Genomic DNA, 26,592 nt, shown 5'->3' with positions numbered 1-26,592 from the left:
CAACTGGATGGCTACATGTAGAAAAATGAAAATAGATCCATACTTATCACCCTGCACAATACTGAAGTCCAAGTAGATCAAAGACCGCAACATAAAACCAGACACATTAAATCGGCTAGAAAAAAAAAAAAAGTGGGGAATACCCTAGAACTCATTGTTACAAGAGAAAACTTCCTCCACAGAACACCAACAGCACAGGCTCTAAGAGCAAAAATCAATAAATGGGACCTCATGAAACTGAAAAGCTTCTGCAAAGCAAAGGAGTCCGTCATCAAAACAAAGCGACTGCCTACAGATTGGGAAAGAATCTTCACCAACCCTTTATCTGACAGAGGACTCATATCCAGTATATATAAAGAACTAAAGAAGCTGAAAAGCAGCAAACCAAGTAATCCACTTAAAAAATGGGGAACAGAGCTAAACAGAGAACTCTCTGTAGAGGAATACCGAATGGCAGAGAAGCACTTAAAGAAATGCTCAACCTCATTAGCCATTAGGGAAATGCAAATCAAAACAACCCTGAGATTTCACCTTACACCCATGAGAATGGCCAAGATCAAAAACTCAAGTGACAACACATGCTGGAGAGGTTGTGGAGAAAGGGGAACCCTTCTCCACTGCTGGTGGGAATGTAAACTTGTACAACCACTCTGGAAATCAATCTGGCGTATCTCAGACAACTAGGAATAGTGCTTCCCCAAAATCCAGCCATACCACTCCTAGGCATATATCCAAAAGAGGCTCAAGTACACAAAAAGGACATTTGCTCAACCATGTTTGTAGCAGCTTTATAGCCAGAAGCTGGAAACAACCCAGATGCCCCTCAACTGAAGAATGGATGCAGAAATTGTGGTACATCTAGACAATGGAATATTACTCAGCAATGAAAAATAAGGAAATCATGAAATTTGCAGGTAAATGGTGGGAACTGGAAAGAATCATCCTGAGTGAGTTGTCCCAGAAGCAAAAAGACACACATGGTATATACTCATATAGACATGCAACATAGGACAAACCCACTAAAACCTGTGCATCTAAAGAAACTAAGCAAGAGAAAGGACCCTAACTATACTGTCCAATCCCCATCTGGAAAGGCAAAGAGGATGGACATCAGAAGAAGAAGAAAACAGGAAACAACCTAGGAACCTACCACAGAGGGCCTCTGAAAGCCTCTCTCTTACAGACTATCAAAGTAGATGCTGAGTCTGATGGGCAACTGTTGGGCAGAGTAAATGGAATTTTATGTAAGAACTGGGAAATAGTAAGAGCTGGAGAGGACAGGGTCTCCACAAGGAAAGCAACAGAACAAGAAAATTTGAACACAGGGAACTTCCCAGAGACTCATACTCCAACCAAGGACTATTCATGGAGATAACCCAGAACCCCTGCACAGATGTAGCCCAGGGCAGTTCAGAGTCCAAGTGGGTTACATAGTAATGTGAAGAGGGACTGCCTCTGACATAATCTGCTTGGCCTGCTCTTTGATCACCTCCCCCTGGGGGGGAGCAGCCTTACCAGGCCATAGTAGAGGACAATGCAGCCACTTTTGATGTGAACTGATGGACTAAGATCAGAAAGGAGAGGAAAACCTCCCCTATCAGTGGACATGGAGAGTGGCAGGAATGCAGAGGGAGGAGGGAGGGTGGGATTGGGAGGGGAGGAGGGAGGGGCTTATGGGTGGATGCAGAATGAATAAAGTGTAATTGATGAAAAATTAAAAAAAAAATAGAAAAAAAATAATTTAAGAACCTTAAATGACTTTCAAAAGTGGAGGAAAACATGGAGTTAGTCAATTTACATGGAGCATGTCTCGCCCCTGGCGGCAATCGTCTCCTGAACCTACTCAGACCTCGGACACCACCACTGCCAGTTCTAAAACTGATGCAGGATGTTCCAACGAGGGGGTTAAGGCTTCTCATAATATTTCCTATAAGCCCACACCTGTTTGTTTATAACCCCCATTTTTATTCATTTTTAGCCAGATAGAGCCAAGTAATTGTGGTAATGATACTTGCTTTTTTGCCCAATGCTGGAATGCTAGTGAATTTAGGTATGCCCTGGTTACTCGCATGCCTCGCTGGGTGCCTGTGCCCGTTGATGCCCCTCATGCTATGACTCTCTTCAGACAGAAAAGGGATCTTGGAACTACAGCCGCCATTGTTACTGCCATCTCATTGGCGGCTGTTGGAGCTACCACCGCGGCATTAGCCATGAGTCATACTTTGCAGACTACTCAGACCCTGAATAATCTTTTAGCCAATGTAGCTCATGCCTGAGATGTACAAAAAGGAATTAATGCTCAACTAAAAGGAGGCTTGATGGTGTTCAATCAGAGGATTGACCTCGTGCAGGAGCAAATTGATACCCTATGGCAAATCGCTCAACTTGGCTGTCAATGAAAGTATGCTGGACTTTGAGTCACTAGCATACAACATGAGAATTTTTCCTGTGCTGCAAATCTGTCTAAACAATTGTCTAGCTATATTTTAGGTAATTGGACTGGAGAATTCCACACTATGATGGAGCAGCTGAGAGTGGCCATTGTCACGGTAAATTCTACCAGAGTGGACACAGGACTAGCCACAGGATTATCATCACGGAGTGCTGCAGCCATGAATCATCTGAAGGAATGGGCAGACATGGGAGCGTTATCAGGCCTTCTAGTGTTGGTCTCCTTGGTTTGCCTGTGGTATATATGCAAGATTAGAGTCTCACAACAGAGCAATGCAGCTATGACCATTCAGGCCTTTACAGCCATTGAAGCAGGACAGTCTCCTCAAGCATGGGAGCTAAAATGTTATGCTCAGGATGCGAGGCTAAGCACTGCACTCAGGGTCAGCTGCTTTCGACCCAGAGAAGAGCTTGTCTGATTGCACGGAGGTTGATGCCCCAGGTCCCGCCTCTGAGAAAAAGGTATCAGACGGGTCTGATGCTCTTTGGGTGGATGACACCTAAATGAACATCGGTACAAAGTCCCAATTTGAGTTAGAGCGGGACGTGGCAGTGGAGCAGCACTGAACTGGCGGGGCACCACAGCCCTCCAGTTTAAGACTAACCAGGGCCAAACTAGAGAACAGAGAGCCTGGTTACCCCATCCCTGCTGAAGTGACCACCCTGAAATCTCCAGCTGCAGCAAGACCTCAGAACCTGGCAGTGACAGCAGCACAGAACTGGCAGAACACATCAAAGAAGCAGGGCCAAACCAGAGAGCAGAGAGCCCCGGATACCAAGATCTCTGCCAAGAGACCTGCCTGTAAGTGAGTGCACCCTTGAGAATCTGCAGTTCCCCAGATCCTGGGTCCTTCTAAATCAGAAGCCAGGCATCGAACCCCCCTCCCACCCACATACCCACTTTGGGAAACAGAGGGGCACTAGGGACATTGAAGTTCCTGCCCTGTGGGCCTGATTGAGGAGCTAAGACAGTTAATGCCAGAAATTGTGCTGCGATCATCATTAGCGCCTGCAACATATACAGTGCAGAGCCCCTCCCACACACTCAAGGGTTCAGCATTAGCCATCACTCTGTCCCTCGAGAAACTCATCCACACACACTTACAACACACAGACACACACAATCGCGCACGCGCACATGCTTGCATTTGCCCCGTTTGTGCCTGCGTACTTTCCTCCCACAGGTACAGCGTGTCCTCAGCACACGCTGAGAGTGCTCAGCTTCCTGAAGAAATCTCCAGACACCAGAGAGAGACAGCACCAGTCTGATCTGCAGAATCCAAAAACAAACAGGGAAGGTTTCAGATAAGCCAATGGCCAGAGGTAGGCGAAAGAACACTTCCAACATAAATCAGGACATCATGACTTCACCAGCAAACCCCAAAATCGATGGATACACCAATTCAGCAGAAGCACAGGAAAATGATTTTAAAGCCATGCTTGCCCAATTATTTGAGGCTCATAAGGAGGAAATGAACAAGTCTTTCAAAGAGATGGCCAGTCAATTGGAGGCAAAGAAAGAAGAAATAGACAATATCCTTAAAGAAACACAGGCAAACATAGCCAAACCAATAGATACACAAGTAGAGGAAAAATTAGTGGCATATAAGAAGGAAATGAAAAAAGAAATAGAGGCCATCGTAGAGAGACAGGAATCCAAATTCAAACACATGAAAGAAACGGTGCAAGGCATGAAAACAGAATTAGAATCAATAAAGAAAACACAAAATGAGAAAGCCCTTGAGCTGGAGAACTTGGAGAAAAGATCAGGAACCACAAAAGTAAGCATCACCAACAGAATACAAGAGATGGAAGAGAGAATCTCGGAGCTGAAGACACACTTGCAGAAATGGATACTTCTCTCAAAGAAAAAGTAAAATCAGAAAAGTTCCAATCACAAAATATCCAAGAAATCAAGGATGCTATGAAAAGACAAAATCTAAGAATAATAGGAATTCACAAAAAAGAAGACTCCAGAATCCAAGGTCCAGAAAATATTTTCAAGAAAATCATAGAAGAAAATTTTCCCAACTTAAAGAAAGAGATGTCCATAAATATACAAGAGGCCTACAGAACTCCAAATAGACTAGACCAGAAAAGAAACACATCACGTCACATCATAGTCAAAACACTAAATCTACAGAACAAAGAAAAGATATTAAAAGCAGCAAGGGAAAAAGGCCAAGTAACATATGAAGGTAGACCTATCAGAATCACACCGGACTTCTCATCAGAAACTATGAAAGCCAGAAGGGCCTGGGCAAGTATCATGGAGACTCTAAGAGATCACAAATGTCAACCCAGACTACTATACCCTGCAAAGCTTTCAATCAACATAGATGGAGAAAACAAAATATTCCATGACAAAACTAAATTTACACAATATCTACACAGCAAACCATCCCTAAAGAAGATACTAGAAGGAAAACTCCAATCCAATGAAAACAATTTCACCCAAGAAAACAGGGCATACAGATAATGTCCCAACAAAAATAAAAAGAAAACAAGCAATGAAACAGGGTTAGATCATCGACTCCATTACAAAAGGAACTAACACGCATTGGTCACTATTATCTATCAATATCAATGGACTCAACTCACCAATAAAAAGACACAGGCTAACAGAATGGTTAAGGAAACAGGATCAAACATTCTGTTGCATCCAAGAAACACACCTATGCAACAAAGACAAACACTACCTCAGAGTAAAGGGCTGGAAAACAGTTTTTCAAGCAAATGGTTCCAGAAAACAAGCTGGAGTAGCCATCCTAATATCTAATAAAATAGACTTTCAACCCAAGTTAATCAAAAAAGATAAGGAGGGCCACTATATTCTCATCAAAGGAAAAATCCACCAAGAGGACATCACAATCTTGAATATCTATGCCCCAAATACAAGAGCACCGACATTCGTAAATAAAACATTATTAAAGCTTAAATCATACATTGATCCTAATACCTTAATAGTGGGAGACTTCAACACTCCACTCTCACCAAGGGATAGATCAACTAGACAGACACCAAATAGGGAAATAAAAGCACTCACAGAATCCCTAAATCAAATAGACCTAATAGACGTCTACAGATCATTTCACCCAAACTCAAAAGAGTACACCTTCTTATCAGCACCGCATGGAACCTTTTCCAAAATAGACCATATAGTGGGCCACAAAGCAAGCCTCAACAGATACAAAAGGATTGAAATAATCCCTTGTACACTCTCTGACCACCATGGACTAAAGCTAGACCTCAACAACAACAGAAACATCAAAAAGCTGACATGCACATGGAAACTGAACAACTTACTACTCAATGACAGCTGGGTTAAAAAAGAAATAAAGAAAGAAATTAAAGACTTCCTAGAATTCAATGAAAAGGAAGGCACAACATACCCAAATTTATGGGACACATTGAAAGCAGTGCTCAGAGGAAAATTTATAGCACTAAATGCCTGCAAGAAGAAATTCGTAACATCACATACAAACAACTTAATGGCCCAACTGAAAACCCTAGAAAAAAAAAAGAATCAGATACACCCAAGAGGAGCAGACGGCTGGAAATAATCAAACTAAGGGCTGAAATCAATCAACTAGAAACAAATAAAACTATCCAAAGAATCAATGAAACAAAAAGCTGGTTCTTTGAGAAAATCAACAAGATAGACAAACCCTTAGCCAAACTAACTAAAAAGCAGAGAGAAACTATCCAGATCAGCAAAATCAGAAATGAAAATGGGGACATAACCACAGACATTGAGGAAATCCAAACAATTATTAGGTCATACTACAAAAGCCTATATGCCAGAAAATTTGAGAATCTAAATGAAATGGATAATTTTCTTGAAAGATTCCATCTACCAAAACTAAGTCAAGATCAGGTAGAAAGACTGAATAGCCCTATATCTCCCAAGGAAATCGAAGCAGTCATTAACAGTCTCCCCTCCAAAAAAAGCCCTGGACCAGATGGCTTCAACACAGAATTCTACAAGACCTTCAAGGAAGTGCCAACTCCAATTCTCCTCAAGCTATTCCACAAAATAGAAACAGAAGGAACACTACCAAACTCATTCTATGAAGCCACAGTCACCTTAATACCTAAACCACACAAAGACCCAACAAAAAAAGAGAACTTTAGGCCTATCTCTCTTATGAACATTGATGCAAAAATACTCAATAAAATACTTGCAAACCGAATCCAAGAACACATCAAAGATATCATCCACCATGACCAAGTAGGCTTCATCCCAGGCATGCAAGGGTGGTTCAACATACAGAAATCCATCAATGTAATCCACTACATAAACAAACTGAAGGAGAAAAACCACATGATCATCTCCTTAGACGCCGAAAAATCATTTGACAAAGTCCAACACCCATTCATGTTTAAAGTCTTGGAGAGATCAGGGATACAAGGCACATACCTAAACATAGTAAAGGCAATATATAGCAAGCCTATAGCTAACATCAAACTCAATGGAGAGAAACTTAAATCAATCCCACTGAAATCAGGGACAAGACAAGGCTGTCCATTGTCCCCATATCTCTTCAACATAGTACTTGAAGTCCTAGCCAGAGCAATAAGACAACTAAAGCAGATCAAGGGGATACAAATCGGAAAGGAAGAGGTCAAAGTGTCACTATTTGCAGATGATATGATAGTATACATGAGCGACCCCAAAAATTCAACCAGAGAACTCCTTCAGCTGATAAACACCTTCAGCAAAGTGGCAGGATACAAAATCAACTCAAAAAATCAGAAGCCCTCCTATATACCAAAGACAAAAAGGCTGAGAAAGAAATTAGGGAAAAAACACCCTTCATGATAGCCATTAATAATATAAAGTATCTTGGTGTGACTCTAACCAAGCAAGTGAAAGACCTGTTTGAGAAAATCTTCAAGTCTCTGAAGAAAGAAATCGAAGAAGATATCAGAAGATGGAAAGATCTCCCGTGCTCATGGATTGGTAGGATTAACATTGTGAAAATGGCCATACTGCCAAAAGCAATCTACAGATTCAATGCAATTCCCATCAAAATACCAACTCAATTCTTTACAGACCTTGAAAAAAAGATTCTCAGCTTCATATGGAGAAACAAAAAACCCAGAATCTCCAAAACGATCCTGTACAACAACAGATCATCTGGCGGTATCTCCATTCCTGATCTCCAGCGGTACTACAGGGCAACAGTAATAAAAACTGCATGGTATTGGCATAGAAACAGAAAGGAGGATCAATGGAACCAAATAGAAGATCCAAAAATAAACCTACACACCAATGCATACTTGATTTTTGAGAAAGAAGCCAAACCATTCAATGGAAAAAAGACAGCATCTTCAACAAATGGTGGTGGTCCAACTGGATGTTTACATGCAGAAAAATGAAAATAGATCCATATTTATCACCCTGCACAAAACTAAAGTCAAAGTGGATCAAGGACCTCAACATAAAACCAGATACCCTAAATCAATTGGAAAAAAAGTGGGGAACAGCCTAGAACTCATTGGCACAGTAGACAACTTCCTGAACAGAACACCAACAGCACAGGCTCTAAGAGCAACAATCAATAAATGGGACCTCATGAAACTGAAAATTTTCTGTAAAGCAAAGGATACCGTCATCAAAACAAAACGACTGCCTACAGATTGGGAAAGATTCTTCACTAACCCTTTATCTGACAGAGGACTAGTATCCAGTATATACAAAGAACTAAAGAAGCTGAAAAGCAGCAATCCAAGTAATCCAATTAAAAAATGGGGAACAGAGCTAAACAGAGAATTCTCGACAGAGGAATATCGAATGGCAGAAAAACACTTAAAGAAATGCTCATCCTCATTAGCCATCAGGGAAATGCAAATCAAAACAACCCTGAGATATCACCTTACACCCATCAGAATGGCCAAGATGAAAAACTCAAGCGATAACACATGCTGGAGAGGTTGTGGAGAAAGGGGAACCCTCCTCCACTGCTGGTGGGAATGTAAACTGGTACAACCACTCTGGAAAGCTATCTGGCGCTTTCTAAGACAAATAGGAATAGTGCTTCCTCCAGACCCAGCTATACCACTGCTAGGTATATACCCAAAGTTTGTTCAAGTACACAAAAAGGACACTTGCTCAACCATGTTTATAGCAGCTCTATTTGTAATAGCCAGAACCTGGAAACAACCCAGATGTCCATCAACGGTGGAATGGGTACAGAAATTGTGGTATTTTTATACAATGGAATACTACTCAGCAATCAAAAAGGAGGAAATCATGAAATTTGCAGGCAAATGGTGGGATCGAGAAAAGATCATTTTGAGTGAAATATCCCAGAAGGAGAAAGACAAACATGGGATATACTCACTTATATAGACCTATAAGATATGATAAACATAATGAAATCTATACACCTAAAAAAGATAATCAATTGAGCAGACATGGGGTAAGATGATCAATCCTCATTTAGAAAGACAGATGGGATGTGCATTGAACGTATGACAGGAGTCTACTGAGCGCATCTGAAAGACTCTAACTCGCAGTGTTTTCAAAGCAAAGACTCATGACCAAACCTTTGGCAGAGTACAGGGAATCATAAGAAAGAAGGGGAGTTAGTCTGATGGGGAAAGGATAGGAGCTCCACAAGGACCAAATATATCTGGGCACAGGGTCTTTTCTGAGACTGACATTCAACCAAGGACCATGTATGGATATAACCTAGAACCTCCACTCAGATGTAGCCTGTGGTAGCTCAGTAACCAATTGGTTTCCCAAAGTGAGGGGAACAGGGACTATTTCTTACAGGAACTCAATGACTGGCTCTTTGGTCTCCCCACCCCCGAAGGGAGGAGCAGTCCTGTTAGGCCACAGAGGAGGGCTTTGCAGCCAGTCCTGAAGATACCTGATAAAACAGGATCAGATGAATGGGGAGGAGGTCCCCCCTATCAGTGGACTTGGAAAGGGGCACGGTGGAGATGAGGGAGGTAGGGAGGGACTGGGAGGGAATGAGGGATTGGGACACGGCTGGGATACAGAGTTAATAAAATGTAACTGATAAAAAAAAATAAAAAAAAATAAAAAAAACAAAGTCCCAATTTATTTCTAATATCAGAGATCAGACCTCTACTTTTGCCTGATGCGTCTAAAACAAAAAGGGGGAACTGTAGAGAGCTGAGTAAAGCCGCGCCTTAAAGATGGAGCTGGTTTCCGCCTTCCACCTTCCCGATGGTGAGTGCTCTCTGTCACAAACAACTCTATATTTGGCTAAGGATGAGGATCTGGCTTGCTTCCATATATGTGGACCTATCTGCATTGCCCACATGGCACGCTGGAGTTGGCTACCCAGAGGCTATTTAAGCTGTGGGCTGGCTTTCCCCAGGGTCAGATGATTGTTCAAGGTTCCTGAATAAACTGCATTGAAAAAAAATTCAAATTCACATGGGAAACAAAACAACTTGTGGAGTGGCATGCATGCAGAAAGGGGAGGGAGGGTGGGATCGGGAGGGGAGGCAGGAGGGGCTTATGGGGGAATACAAAATGAATAAAGTGTAATTAATAAAAATTAAAAAATAAAATAAAATTAAATTAAAAAAAGAAGATATATTAATTCAGGCTTCTGGTTGAGTCAACACAAGTTATCTTTAAAGCAACAGAAACACACTTGAACTGTCAATGAGTGAGATTTTGTACGTGGGACTGGAGCTCACAGATAAAATAAATACTGGGCCTCTCGGGAGTTTAAGCTAGAAAGGAGTTCTTATCAAAAACTTGTCTAGAGCAAGTTACTTATATTACTTCCTGTCTTTTCACCCTAAAGCTTAGCAATTTATGAATCAGCCACACACTTCACATCTACTTTCCATCTGTTTTCTCTCTGACTCAGTTGTTCTTTTCATTTCCTAAGAAAAATGAATCTGCTAGACCTGTGGGTGATGTCTTAGTGTCAGTTATCCTAAAAATAGGATTTGGATATAAGTTGCTTATTGAGGGGAAATGTGATGAAGTGGTGTAGTTCTAACCAATTACCACAGAATAGGTGGCTTACATAACAGAAATTCATTCCTCATAATTCTGGCAGGTGGAAGTTTGAGATCAGGGTACCATTTCAGTTGGGTTTGGACACAATGCTTCCTTGATTGGTTGGTGGAAGTGTTCTTGCTTTATCTTTGTATAACAGAGAACAGAGCAAAAGAAACTAAGCTTTTTCCAGTCTTATATCGACCCTTGTGACCTAATTACCTTCCTGAAGCTTCTTCTCAAATGTCATCATACTGGCATTTCTTGGCCCAGCACCTATGTTTCCCTAGCATACTTCCATAGCTAGAAAATGTCATAAGTCAGAAGTAGCCTCTTTAGGTATCTATGGTAATATGGGATAAAGCAATTGTCCGCTGATGCTGCAGATTATCTCCTGAGTAATCATAGCTTCTCTGGATGGACTATTAACTATAATTGATGCTGTAAGTAGATACATAAGGAAAGCTGTGTGTGCAGGATGAAAGCAAAAGGCATCTAGACCTCAACAATACCTGTATGCTAAGCACTTTCCAAAGACAGGAATTGTGAACAATTGGTACCTTAAAATCTGTCTGTTTAATGAGGAAAATTCTTTCTTTTTAATTTATTCACTTTACATCCCAATCATAGTCTGCTCCTTCTTCTTCTATCCATCCCACACTCCTTCCCTCTTCCCCCTCAGAAAAGTCTCCTCCCCACCTACCCATCCCAGTACATCAAGACTTATCAAGACTGAGCAGATCCTCTACTACAGTGGCCTTTCAAGGAAACCCTGCCAGGAGATGTGATTGAAAAGCATGTGAGAGAGTCCTTGTCAGAAGCAGCCCCAGTCCCCTTACTAGAGAACCTACATGAAGCTGTTTATTGGGTATATACTTGTAAGGGGCCTAGGTGTAGTCCATGCATGGTCCTTGATTGGTGTTTCAGTCTTCACAAGACCCTCTGGGGCTTGGTTAGTTGGTTCTGTTGGTCTTCTTGTGGTGCTCCTGTTACCTACAGGTCCTTCTATCCTTTCTCCCACTCTTCCACAAGGCCCCCAGTGCTCCACCCAACATTGGCTGAGAGTTTCAGCATCTGTTTTAATACATTGCTGGGTGGGGCCTCTCATAGGACAGCTATGCGAGGCTCCTGTCTGCAAGCATAGAAGAGTGTAGTTAACAATGTCGGAGGTTGGCTGTCTCCCATGGTATGGTCAGGCATTGGTTGGACATTCATGAGGAAAAATTCTTAACATGATGATTCATATAAATCTTGTTTAGTAAGGTGAAACATAATATGAAGCTGGTATAATAGTGCTAACATCTTTACTTTTTTATGTTACAGATGCTGTCTCACTCACAAAGCATGATTCAAGAATGGCTGTCTTTGTTCTTCATACTTACAATCTGTTAAATTTTACCATGGCTCCTGACATTGACCCTCCCCTGAAGCACTTTAGCTGTTGACCCTTCTACATCTCTCCCTTTACCAGCTTAAAAATAGAGTAGCCTACAATACTCCATGACCCCTAGCAGCAGTTAGGGTGACCTTTGAGAGTGAAGATGAAAATAGATTCCCTGATAGGCACACAGATGGGGAGAGCATCAGTAGATAACAAACAGGGCAAAATTCCAAAATAGCTGGCATTGTCTTCACCCTCCTACTAGAGATAAAAGCCTGGAAACTTAATACAAAAGTTTAGCAGGTTTTTTCTCCCACCAGTAGGGACCCCTGCATGTGGACCTGTCTTAGAAGTTCAAGGCCAGACCAGAAATTTGTTACCCTAAACTTGGGGACCTATCAGTTTTCCTGTCTTTGTTCAAATTGACAAATCCTAAATTGAAGAAGGAAGATATCCTTAAAGACCCTTAACTTGAAGAAGAGACCAGCTTTTGGCTTACTGAGTTCCCTCTCTGCATGGTGGAGGGTCTGTGTGCCTGCTTTATGTTTTCTTACCCCTAATAAGAGCTTGTCTTCACTTACTGAAAATAACTGTATAAAGTTCGCAAGATCCCAAAAGTTCTTCCCTAAGAGTAAATGCACATACCAACATCCTAGGAAAGCTTCATGCTCATGGTCCAGGTAGTCTATATCTTTAAGTAAACTATAAGCCCACCTTCGTAAGTAATTGTTAGCTTTATCCATCATAGTCTGTCATTCTGCTGTGACCTCTATGGTGATGTTTGATTATTTTGTTTAAAAATGAAATCATTATAAAGAAACAGGAGAAATGCTCTATGTAACCTCTGGAAAAAAAATCGCTAAAGGAATGTTGAATTACATGTAATAATTTTTCTTAATCATGGAGATGAATAAATGATCCCTTTTTATTTCCCCTGTGCCAAAAAGTAAATGAGACACAAAGTATAAGAATAAAAAAGATATGAATAAAATCTCAACTTTATCACTCTAAGAATGAACAGTAGAGTGAAACCAGATCCAATTACTCTGTGTACTCCAAAACTTCCCTTCCCAAGCCTACACCCAATGATTCTCTTACTTCCAAGAGAATATTATTCCCTGCAAAAGCTAGACTACATGGATGTGTGAGAGAGACACACACACAAACACAGACACACACATAGACAAAACTAAATAAATTGGATTTTTGGCTCTTTAGGAGGAAGAATGATGCAGTGTTAGAAGGAAATAAAACTTATTTGTGAGGCTAGAACTTGTGAAAGACAAAAGCAGGAGGAAGCCAATTGAGAAGGGAAAATGTTTAACTAATGCCTTACCATCTGGAACTTATCCAAGGAAAGAAATAAATGAATAGAATTCAACAGGGAGAGCTTGAGCTCCCATTGCAGATTTGACAAGGTTTTATCGCAAGCAGTGCCTTTAGTGGAGTCTCACATTAGCAAAAATTAACAAGACTGGCCTTTTTTTTGCTGTGGTTAGCCACTGATTATGCTGTGCAAGAAGATGGTGGCTGGCCTTAAAAATCTGAAGTTTGTCCAGTAACTGTACCTTTTTCAATGGAATGGTAAACTCGTGTCTTGATGATGTTTGGAGTGGCACACTTTCATGTCTGCCATGCACATTACCTATTCTTTTTCCTAACTGTGTGAGATTAAAAACTTGTTTTATTACTACTGGAAAGAAGTGTAAAAGTGTTCAGAGAGAAACTACAAGTGTTCATCTAATGATTTTCTGTCTCAGAGAGTAAAGTCAAACCCTGTTGATACAAAATACAGATTAAGTATTTGTAAGAAAGTCCCTTGTGGAAACAAGAAGCATAAAAAATAATCCCATTTGCATTTTTTAGATGGTCAATCCTTAATGCTTTTGAGCTGAAAAACTAGGAACCTATGAGCTTAACAAGATAGAAAAGAAAATACGTGGGGATAAGGGAGAGAAAAATGAAGTCAATGATGTCCATTGGATAAAGGAAGAGAGAAAATGGATGGGCACTGAGATAAAGGAAAGAGAAAAAAATCATTGTATGAAGAAGGCAAACAGGAGAACATAAATGAAAACTAGAAAAATTTTGGAAGACTATGATATATGCCCCTTCATTTCTACTATAGAATTTTATCAAAGTCTTCATTGATACAAATATGTTTATGAAAGTGGATATTTTGGAACATTTTGTCTTACTTTTCTTTATCATGATATGCATGCATGTGTGTACATCCTGTCACATATGTGAAGATCAGAGCACAACTTGCAGGGATCAGTTCTCTCTCTCCACCATATGGATCCTAAGGATTGAACTCAAGTCATCAAGCTTGTTGACAGGTGCCTTGACCCATAAAGCCATCTCTTAGGCATGGAAGTAGATTCTTCATAGGAAACTAAAGGAGATTTTGACATTTTTACTAAATGTATATACCACATAGCAGATTTAAATAGCCCAAACCGTAATGGGCCCCAGCTCTTCATGAAGATGAAGCCCATGCTTTCAATTACAAGGCTTAAACTGCTTTTGAATGGTACTGATTTACAGAGACAATGAAACAGGCCCAGAAGTTGGCCCTGAACATGCTAAGATGCACGTGTACCATGTGCATGCCTGATGCTTGTGGAGGCCAGAAGAGGCCTCTGGAACTGGAAGCATAGATGATTGATCTCTACAAGAACAGCCTGAGCCATCTCTTCAGCCCCAAAGGGATTCATTCTTAAATTTATGTGTACTCATCTACTTAACATTATGGAGAAAAAAATAGGTTATTTTCTATAAATCCAGTTTTATTTATTCAGAAAATTCCCCAAGCAAAATTTTTATTCATTAAGTAAAGTTGTCTTGTTAATATTATTTCAGACAAATCCAAATGTAACAAATGCTATTTGTGCCCTATCATAGCCATTTCACATTTACCATGTCCATACATTCTGCTCAATGTCATGTTGCCAGCATCTAATGTCCTTTCTATGATACCTTTATCTAGACACTAGAGCTCTCTCTGCTCCTTCCCCTTTGAACCAGTAATTGATGAAATTACTGGATAACTATCCCTGTCTATTTCATCATGGGTGAAATAAATCTGAGAGAAACAATACTCTAGTTGATTTTTGTCATTTTTCCATTCTCTAATTTATGTCTCTATTTCTTTGCTAATATTTCCTATATTATCTGCTAGACAAGTACTTGCACTTAAACCATTGTCTCAGAGTCTTTTTTAGAAAAACAAAAAACTAAATCTGGTGCATGCAAAGCAAATTTCTTACTGGCGCTTTATTTTCTTTAGAGGTCAAATTTGATAAAACTTACAGAGAAACTGTACTGGTTGTGTGTGTTCTGTTGTTGATAGGAGTCAGTCCTCTTGAACTAGAACTGGCTTGTAGGTCAACTCTAGGTCACTTACTTGCTTATATACAAGAAAGCATCATTGTAACAATGACACATTTTCATATTGTCTGTGATTTATTACATGCTGTAAAGGTAGAGTTAAATAGTTGTAACAAAGATTGCATAACGTACAAATTTTAAAATATTTATGCTTTACAGAAAAAGGTGACTGAGGGGGGCTTTCTCATTTAATTTGCTTACTCTTAGATTCACTAAGAAAAAAGAAACCCACAGATTTATAAATATCAATGTCAAAACTTGTGTCAATGACTTCTCACTAAATGGCAGATCAATGAAAATCTCAGCTTGAAATATACACCTGTAACCCTCTGTTTAGTTCCTTCTAGTATCTGATAATGGCATGTTCAGAACTATGGTGTGGAAATTGAGGTATGAATTAGGAAACATGGGCAGAAAATTTGAAAAAAAAATTTGAAACAGGATCTCACTATGTAGCCCTGGCTGACTTAGAATTTACTAAAGTGTCTTTTAAAACGAGCTTATCTATCGCTACACTTGAAAATGTTTTTTTTAAAAAATCTATTTTACTTTCAGCTTGCTAATCACTCTATCATATTGCTTCCAAGGCCAGTAGTAATAATGAATTAATTTGAAATTGATGGATAAGATTTTTTTTTTACATATAATCCTGTGATGTGCTGTTCTTCTAGTTAGTTCACAGTCCTGTAGCACAGGGAGTTTCTACACTTTCTGGTCAAATTAGTAACACCTAAGAACTGATGGCACAGTTCTGTGTATAGTACATGCTCAGGAAAAGCACTTGGCTGCTCCATATCCACCATAGATTTCTATACATTATGTAGCATAGTGACAAAATAAGAATCATTTTTCAAATATGACATTATCTTACATAACATATCTTCAGAGTGATAATATAGGTTTCACTAACACAGTCATAAAATCTTTAGTTCTGCTCCATGATGTATTGTTTTCAGATAGTTAACTGAAAAAAAAATGCTGTCACTATTTTAAAATCTGAACCGTTACTAAAAAGGGATAATGAACTTAATAAAGAAAGAAAGAACTATGTGAGCCATTTCATAAATTAACTGTTTTGGATGAACTGCATATATATATATATGCATGTAAATATATAGACATATATATGAATATACTTTGTGTATATATATATATACGAAGTATTTCTCGACAGAGTAACTACTAAAAACTTGGTTTTTACTTTGTGAGTCACAATTTAGTTGCAAAATAAAATAGGTGCTACACAATAATGACATTCTAGGGTAGGGTACATGGAGACATTAAAATGAGCAGCTTATTAAACATTTTGTCAGAGCATCTCATATCTACTCATGGTTTGATATGCTATGACATGATTTTGTTGGTTAAGTTCAACTTTGCACTTTATTGATAACATAAACGAGGACTTAAGGAGAGCTGAATGTGCATAGTCCCAAGGACTCTGTAGCTGATTTAAAGAGCACACATGTGGGGAGAAAGTGCCATACAGAGTTGTTAAAAAGAGGAAAGTCAGAATCACAGTAACATGAAAGATTAGTTATTCAACTGTATTTAATAATGAAGTTTCCTGGTAGCCGAATCTGAGGTAAAGATATGTTAAAGATGTACACTCAGAAGAAACACAGGGGACAGAGTCAAGAAAGGAAATGATTTTAGGAATCTCTAACCCTAGCTCAATTGAAGCGAGATCACAATACGCTAATCTCATTGTTTTTGTAGCTCTGTATCACTGGATCTCTTACTGTTGCAGTTAGTCATGGGTAATCTTCTGAGAAGGTCACGGGCAGAGGTGATCAGCTGCAGTTCTCACAAGCAGCTGGGCCTTTGGATGTCCTGTTTGTCAAGTAGATCTGGGCAGAATACCAACTTTGTCTGCTAAAATGGTGTCAGAAAAACTAGATTATACGTTCATCTCTTTGGTCAATGCAACATCTGAGCACCTTCCCTGTTTAAGGAAAACAACTAAGGCAAATGAGAGAAATGGGGCCCACTCCATATGAAGCTTCTTATTTTTGTTTTTTTTTTTCTTTGTTTGTTTTCGTTTTCCAAGACAAAGTTTCTCTGTATAGCTCACCCTATAGACAAGGCTGGCTTCAAATTCACAGAGATCTGCCTACCTTTGCCTCTGAATGCTGGAATTAAAGGTGTGTGCCACCACCAACAGGCAAACCTTATTTTTTTACTTGGTTCTATAATTTTCCAATAATGCTACTAGATTGCCTTCTAAATTTTCCTTTTTGCTTAGATATGTCTGAGTGAAATTTTGCACTGCTTTAACACTTGGGTCATCATACTATAGTTTGAAATTACCTAGACAGCTGGAAAATAACACTGATGCCTGAATTTACACAAATTAAACAGTTGTATTTTCACACAAGTACTAAACAAAATAAATAGCATCTTCCAGTGATTTCCACAACTATTACTTAATGATTATTGGTCAAGTCAATTGTAGTAGCATACGTCTGTAATTTCAGCACTCAAGAAGTAGGGACAGAAAGACCACTGGAAGGTCATGATCAGCATGAGCAGCAGAGCAAAATTGCATCTCAAACAAAACAAAAAATGGTCACACACACACACACACACAAACAAACACACACTGCTGCTTATCATATACTGGCTTTCTTCATAGTATGGGGAGTCAAACACTTCTGCAATCAGATCTGTTCTCTGTCACTTTTTTAAAAGATGTCTTTATTTTTATTTTACATGCAGGAGCATTTTGCCTGAATGTATGTATATGTACTGTGTGCATAACTGGTACCTGGGAGATCAGGGCTCTTAACCAGTGAACCATCTCTCCAGCCTCTCCTATTATTATTATTATTATTATTATTATTTGTAAGCAAATTTTCCTTGGAACACTTACCTATTTCTGTTGCTGCTTTTACATACTACTCGAGTTAGTTTTTTGCACAGAGGTCATATGACCCACAAAGGCTAGAGTATCCGCTACTCGATCCTATACAGAAAATCTTTGCCAATGTATTTTATAGTTTACTTGCCACCATTATTAATTCATCTAAAACCTGTGAAAGTTGAAATGTTTTCACCTTTATGTGGCAATTGACCTTTTTGTTTCTTTCTTTTTGTTTTATATAATCTCAATAAATACCCTGGACTAATTCAGATATTTGACACATTTTCTACACATCCCTAACTTTCACATTCACCAGAATTACAGTTGCATCCTCAAGATTAAAATATTTATGTATTTCAGCAAGTCAGTGTGTTGACTCTCTCTGCCTGTCTCTCATTTTGCCTTTGTTAATTGAGGACTATCAGTCGTCTTGCTTTGAAGGCAACCAAGTGGAACATTTTTTTTTCCTTTTGGCTGATTCATAATTACATATTCATCACTGAAGCTGCTTAAGGTGTACTCATTTTTAAGGCATTGCAGTCTGTTCCAATCATTTCTCTTGGTGTGAGGCATTTAAACTTTATTAATATGCAAATATACTGCCTTGCATGAAGAGAAATACACTACTATTTTATCTGTATTCCCACATTTGCATTTAATAATATTGCTTTTGGTTTATGTGCATTACATAGGATATTAATTGTGACTTGTGCACTAGAAAACTTGCTCTATTTTCTCTTGTGAGATAATTTAATTAATTTATATGTGTCTTAAATTTTTAAAGTTTTTTTTTTTAAATTTATGTGTATATCTGTGTGAGAGCATTCAAATTGTGTAGGTGCTTGAATAGGCAAAAAGGGGTCATCAGATACCCTAGAGGCAGAATTATAAGCAGTTGTGAGCCACCTGCATTGGTTGCTGGGAGTTGAACTGGGGTTCTCTGCAAGAATAGCAAGTGCTCTTAATAGTCAAGCTATCGTTCCAGTCCTTTTGTGATGACTGTTTTTGTGCATGACTTTCTTCCTCCTAAAAGTTTAGCTTTTGCATAAAGTTTATTGAGAACAAAAGTCCCAATTTAAAATAAAGTTTAGAAATATAAATAAATATAGTTAAATGAAAACACTCTATGAGAGAAGCATCCAATCAGTGTTTTTGTTTCTTTAAATTTTAAGTTAAATCCACATTCCTTCAGCAAAATATACTGGGTTCTGTGATGTGTTCTGTACTGCCCCCATCCCCATTCTGGGGTTTTCTTCATCAACCTATCTACTTAAAGCCTTGTCTTCTTTCTCCTGGTTCCTCTGCAGCTGATAAGAAGAACTAGGCAGGTTCTCCTCTCCTCTTCATCTGTGGAACTCCACTTCACCCTTCAAGACTCAATGTCACTTCCACAGTAGATGTTTTTCAACTCCTATAGGAAGAATTTCTCATTCCCTTTTGGAATCACAAAACACAATGTGCTTACTTTTTTAAATTTCACCTTTCAGAAAGGTGATGGTTTGAGATTTTGCCACAGCACTGAGATCTTTTAAATCTCTGCTCTAATATGATTAATCTCATGGAGATTTTTATGTTTCACTTGTAGCATTATCAGTAGCCTTTCACAGAGTTCTTTTTGTTCATTCCCTTCGCACCACTGACTACCAACTCCTGCCTCTTGCAAGCCCAAACACCTAATGACAATGAGGGTTAGAATTGACACTGTATCTTTCTGTTTTTGTGCATTTTAAGGGTAACAGTAATAAAGCAGATACTAAGACTCATAACCAAACCTTAGGCAGAGTGCAGGGAATCATATGAAACAAGGGGAGTTAGTATGACATGGAAAGGATAGGAGCTCCACAAGGACCAAATATATCTGGCCACAGGGGTCTTTTCTGAGACTGACACTCCACCAAGGACCATGTATGGATATAAACTATAACCTCTGCTCGGATGTAGCCCATAGTAGCTCAGTAACCAATTGGTTTCCCATAGTAAGGGGAACAGGGACTATTTCTGACAGGAACTCAATGGCAGGCTTTTTGACCTCCCCATCCCCCAAGGGAGGAGCAGTCCTGCTAGGCCACAGAAGAGAACTTTGCAGCCAGTCCTGAAGATACCTGATAAAACAGGGTCAGATGAAAGGGGAGGACGTCCTCCCCAATCAGTGGACTTGGAAAGGGGCAGGGAGGACATGAGGGAGGAAGGGTGGGATTGGGAGGGAATAAGGGAGTGGGATACAGCTGGGATACAGAGTTAATAAAATGTAACTAATAATAAAAAAATAAAATTTAAATTTAAAAAAGGGTAAGAGTAAACTCAGGGTAAAAGAAGGGGCCTTAGTCAGCTTGAGTCGGAGATTCTGTATAAAAAGTTCCAAGTGAAAAAATACAAACAGAATCAGCGAGATCATTATGGAAATTTGCCACAGTGAGATTTGCCTGCAATCTCCAGTTTGGGATGGTGAGAACAGTAAAGTACATTCCCCATGTCCGGCACCTGACAGGCCAACAGCATTAAGGCTTTTCCTTGGGAAGGACTCAGGGCAGGCAGCATACTCTTATAAACAAATGCAAGTGCGCCCCCCAGTGGCCAAATGTGGGATGTGACCTCTAATCCTCAAAGCCTAAGTGTCACAGCTTCCAAGTCAATGGTAGTGATGACTATAAAAGAGGAACAACACGGAAAGAACCGCTGTGGAAAGACGTTCTTATGAATTGTTTACATACAGTATCAGCTAGGCTTTTGTTTCACTGTTGCTAAATATCTGCAAAAATGAATTTTTAAACAGGACAAAGTTGTTCTGCCTCAAAGTTCCAGAGGGTTCTGTCCCTCTTGGTAGAGGGTGTGTAGTATTAGAGAACAGTTCACATTGTGGGAGCCAGAAGACTGTGAAAACAGAAAGGCTCAGCTAGTTTTCTTCTTTTTCTCCTTTTATTTTGTCTACGCCTTCATCCTGTGGGATGGTGCTATCTTCATTCCCTCCATCTTTCATTGTCTTTCCTGGAAATTCTGTGATGGAAGCATCTAAAAGTATACTTTACTAATCTTCTATATAGTTCCAAATCCAATCAAAATTATCATTAAAGTTAAGTATTAAACATCCCTTAACTCATTTATTCTCAACAGCTCAATAGGACTGATGTATTGTCCACACATTACACATGGAGAAACAGAGAGAGAAGATAAAGACTGACCTTGATGACATAAGTAAGCAGCTAAACTGCAATTTGAACCCAGATAGTCTAGGGTGAGAAGTCACAGCACCACATTTTATCACAGAAACAAGAAAGGAGAAGATTCTTCTGCAAAGCTAAAATCTGAAACACTAAGAAACCAGATGCTCTCTTTATGGTTTGTTTTCTTTTTCTTTTTTAATTTTTAAAAATTTATATATATATACTGAATTTACATCATCTCCTCCCAACTCCTCCCACACCATTCATGCTCTCTCAAATTCATAGCTTCTTTTTTTTTTCACTGTTTTACACACACACACACACACACACACACACACACACACATAAATTCAACCTGCTAAGACAGTTTAGTGTTTGGTTGTATGTATTTTTAGGGGACTGGCCTCCTATATTGAATAATCAGTTAAGGGACTCATCCTGAGGGAAAATGATTCTCCTTTTATTGGTAGTTGCCAATTGCCTATCATGAGGCAATTTCCCCTAAGAGAGTTCCCCCATACATGTAGACACGTCAGCTAATGATATAGTGCACACTTTAAGTGATACAAAGATTAGTGAATGGACACATGTTTCAACAGGGAAGCAAAGTACAGTAAAAAAACAAAAACAAAAACAAAAACAAAACAAAACAAAAAGCATGAAGGAAGCCTGAGAGTGGGGAGACAAAGCATGTCCATTTCCTGGGCACCAAAAAAAAAAAAAAAAAAAAAAAAAAAAAAATAGAGCCATAATCTTAATTTTAAAAAAATGTCAAAAACTATTATGGGAAAATGAAAAAGATAGTTACAACACAGCTAAATATGCTGGAATTTTAGCAAAAGTTCAAAGTAATCCTCCACATTTAAGAAGATGAAGGTAATACATGTGCCTTAGAGATTTTTATTTTCATGTTTGTAACTCACTTGTTGCACAGAAGAAAGAAAATATCTCAGAGAATTTGTTCGCAGGCAAGACTAAACTTAGGGTTTACATGAGAGGTATTCCAGGCAGTCATTAAGGGATGGAAGCAGAGATGGCAAATACTTAGAGGGAAAAAGGGGAAGAAAGTAGAGTTATTGGTGAACCCTTTCTTTGTGGAAACGTCTGTTTACTGGGAGAAAATTTCTTGTACCTACTAGCATTAAGATAGAGCACTGAAAAATGCTTCCCCTATATTGAAAGAGGAAACTAGATGTCATCCTGAGCAACAAACTAGTCTTGAGGTAACTTTGGAGCAGAGGTGGTGTAACATTAAAAGGAAATGATCAAGTAGAAACAGCAGCCTCTGAGTGCTCTAATCCATGAGCCCTCCTTTAAATGTCAGCTGCCCTAGACCTGGACCTGAAATTCCCATACCTTCTCTCTACACCTTTTTTTCTGGTGGAGTTTGCCTAGTCTTCACTACATCGTATACCTATTTGAAAATCTGACTTGACCCCTGGAAGAGGAAGGGCTTGTTCGTTTTTTTTTTTTTTTTTTTTTCCCTAGCCTTCCTTAATAAATTTCTACTTCCATACATACTAAAAACATAATAGCTCACTCAGTCCTTCATCCAGGTGTTCTAATTACAATTAGCCCCAAGGCAGCTTGGTCTCATGTGGGTCCCCTAGCAACAAGGAGACCGTGAGTCATATGTGACATGGACTCAGTTGCCTGTTATTTTTGTTGTTGTTGTTGTTGTTTTTATTACTTTCCCCTAACTGGGCTGCCTTGCCTGGCCTCAATAAAAGAGGATGTACTAAGTCCTGATCATTCAGGGTGGGCTTGTAAGGGAGGGGATCCTTTTTTCGGAGGATAAAGAGAGTGGTGAAAGGGGAAAGAGGTTGGAAGTGGGAGGAGAAGAGGGAGAGGGCCGTGATCTGGATATAAAATGAATAAACGAATAAACTTATTTTTTAAAAACAGCTCCCTGAGTTGATAGTCATCAAGTCACTTGCTCAAAGCCAAACCTTAGAACCAAAATTATTCTGTCATCTTTATTCCTTACTACCTGCCCCTGAAAAAATCTTATTGATGTGTCCAAACCTATCTACAACATGCATGATGTCATTTCCACAGCCACACTGCAATTCAAGATACGCTACTCTCCTACTTGGTCTAGATATAATCTTTTTTGTTTGTTTTTCAAGACAAGGCCTCACTATGTAGTTCTGGTTGTCCTGGAACTCACTCTGTAGACTAACAGGCTGGCCTTGAACTTACAGAGATCCACATGCCTCTGTCTCCTAAGTGCTGGGATTAAAGGCCTTCACCGCCATCTCCTGGCTTCTATCATTAATCTTGATAGATAACTTGAATGTGTGGAGAGATGTTTTAAAAGTTGACGAAGCACACTTCTCTGTGTGTATGTATAGTTTCTAAAATGGGTAAGTATGAATACCAGCAACTTCTGTCTCTCTGCCAGGAATTATAGGCAGCACCATCAAGTAGGCTGGAACTCTAAGAAAAACAAAAAAGGAAAAAAAAATATAGGGAAAACCCACATGTGTGTTTTCTTTTTGAAAGGGATCCTTTACTTTCTAACACCACAACCAAAAGCAAGTTGGGGAAGGAAAGGGTGATTTCTTCTTACAGTTTCCGGTCCTAGTCTGTCACTAAGGGAATCAGGACAGGAACTAAAGTAGAGGCCATGGAGGAACACTTGGGCTTGCTCCCCATGGCTTGCTCAGACTGCTTTCTGATACAAGCCTCCCGATCTTCTCCTGAGTGGCACTATCCAGAGTTGGCTGGGTTACATCTAACATTAAACAAGAAAATGGCCACATACTTGCCTACAGGCCAATCTGATGAAAACATTTTCTCAACTGAGGTGGTTCTGTGTTTCCAGGTGGACCTAGCTTGTGTCAAGTTGACAGAAAAGTAACCAGCACAGGGGTATTAATTTTTTAGCGGTTGCTGCTGCTTTCATAGCCTGTGGGCATTTATCTCCGGGTTTTTTGTTTTGTTTTGTTTTGTTTTGTTTTTGCCCTTTAATTCCATTTATTCCAGGTGAGATTTGAAATCTTTAGCACTGGGTCATGTTTTCATTAGTTTCTCTGATTCCTGGGTAGTGATAGAAATAAAAGTGAGGAACTTGCAGACCAGGCTAACACTCTTATCACTGACTAATACCTGGAGTCTTAATGCATTTCTTTCTCTTTATTTATTCTTCTCTCATGCTGTTCATCCGGACCACAGCCTTTCCCCCCTCCACTCCTCTCAGTTCTCCCACGTGCACACATCCCCTCTCCAGGGGAGCCACTGCTTTATTTTAACCCATGCCACACCTCAATTCTTCTACATTGAATCCAGATGCACCGCGTATTTAGACTGTTACTATGCACAGATACCATGGCCTCTGGCCACACACCCCATTACACTCCATCATAACTTACCACCTAGACTCACATGCTTTATAAAAAGGATCCTTGGATCACCTTTCCCCTCCACCCTTTAAAGATATTTGAGCTGTAAGAAGACAGGCCAGGGATATGTGAAGAGAATCCTGGATCCACATTTTAGCTCTGCAAAGGAATATTACTCTTGCTCTTTTAAAGTAATAGTAAGTAAACAGAAGTAAACGCAATACTTTCATTTGACTGAAAACAAACGACTTTATTGGAAACAATGGTTAAAGGGAAGGGGGAAATGAAGGAACTTGCTGGAAGGGCAATATGGATGTCCAGGCTAGTAACCTGGAGAAGACGTCAGGGTCATGAAGAAAGTTCCAGCTCAGTTCTCTTTGTTAGCATTGGCCAGGGTAAGTTTGTCAAGTAAATCCTCAGCCATGGCATTATTTAGAGACCCCATCTGGTGCATACTGGTCAAGTAGCTGCTTATCTCCTTCAGGACTTCAACTTGCTTTTGCAGGAAATGGTTCTGCAGGAAGCCAGATAAATGGGCATCACTATTGCTGATGGCTAACTTGTGCAGGGCTGCAAGGCTTTGGTTAAGGGCCAGCTCCAGTTGGGAAGCACATTCTATGGTTGGAAAGCTGCCAATCCAATCGTTGCAGTCTGGCTTGCTGACGGTGCGGAGAGAGATACCACCGCGCCGGTTTCGCAGTGTGAGGGACATCTCAGCATTCGCAGTACACTCTTGCGACTTGTTCAGGAAGAAGCTGGTGGAGTTCTTTAGGCCCACATCTTCATGATCACAGCAGAAAGCCATGGACAGGTAGAGGAAGGAGGTTTGGAGTTGCAGTTGGATATGGCTGTTGACAGTGGCCTCGCAGTCGCGGTGGTAGTTCTGTCTCACTTGAGACAGTGGAGAGACCATGAGGAGTGGCACAAACAACAATAGGTAGCCAGCCCTGGCTCTTGAGAAGCGGAGTGGGCAGCGGTAGTGTTGGTGACTATCAGATCCTCGCAGAAGACCCATGGTTGGCGAAAGAGCAACCCACTAGCTTGGACTCCTGGTTGAACAAGTAGCGGAAGCTCAGAAAGCGTAGAATGGAAGTTCAGGTCTGTTAAAAGTCTGGTGTTAGAACTTGGAATTCTGCCTTCTATGACAACTCACATAATTCTGCATTGATAATGTAACAGAACGTTTTGAAAAGTTATTGGTAAAGTACAAATATATTTAGCAAATTACCCAATTTCATAAAGCAAGCGATGTGAATATTACCTAAATGTAATGATTTCATTAACATGCTACTTTTCATGATTCCAGCAGTTATATTTAATATCATAAAGTTTTATTTCAGTGACAACTCTCCTTAGTGACTTCAATGTGAATACTAATGACATTCTTCAGTGAGAAAAAAACAAGTTGGGTCCAGGGGTCATAGCCTGTTATACAATCACTGACTTCCATTAGCTACCTGGGTGATTTTGCTCTATCTGGCCTCCTTGGACTTTTTAACTTCGCAATAGATGGGTAGAATTCAGGAACGATCTCTGTTTCTTGCATTGCATGTTTCCCCCCCCAGAATTTGTGTATCAAGAATGCCTCTTTCTACCATGTATCAAGTGTTCTTCTGTGTGTTGGGGAGTCAAAGTGTTCTTCCCGTCTGAGGACACATGATATGGAGCTTTGAGGTGGGATGAGGACTATTCCAGATTTCAAATTTGGGGCCTATCTAACACTTCAGGTCCCTTCGAAGCAGTTACACCATTGCGTAAAACTGTGCGATATATTTGCTTTTTCTTTTGATTCACAGTTATTTCATTGTGGTTTCAGGAAATTAAAAGTCATCTTACTACTGCAGTTTATTGCCCTCACTACACAAGGATAGGAAACTATTACATAGGGATGGGAAACTACATTGGGATGAGAAACTACATGGGAAAAGGTCAATACAAAGATGAGGAAGACAGACTCTTGTGTTTGAGAATTAGAGACACTTATTAATCTCATGGACAATCCAGGA

At 39.7% G+C, this 26,592-nt stretch overlaps 1 protein-coding gene across 1 annotated transcript; it reads right to left on the bottom strand.

Moving 5' to 3' along the window:
- Positions 1 to 24,953: 24,953 nt before the first annotated feature.
- On the bottom strand, positions 24,954 to 25,601 carry LOC110542915 (ferritin heavy chain-like). The gene has a single exon (XM_060374667.1). The coding sequence runs from the start codon at positions 25,599 to 25,601 to the stop codon at positions 24,954 to 24,956; it is 648 nt and encodes a 215-aa protein (XP_060230650.1).
- Positions 25,602 to 26,592: the final 991 nt, after the last annotated feature.

This window comes from Meriones unguiculatus, chromosome X (assembly GCF_030254825.1).
Source record: "Meriones unguiculatus strain TT.TT164.6M chromosome X, Bangor_MerUng_6.1, whole genome shotgun sequence".
NCBI lineage: Eukaryota > Metazoa > Chordata > Mammalia > Rodentia > Muridae > Meriones > Meriones unguiculatus.
The sequence above is the reverse complement of the archived record's forward strand: the minus strand, read 5'-3'. Positions and strand labels throughout refer to the sequence as shown.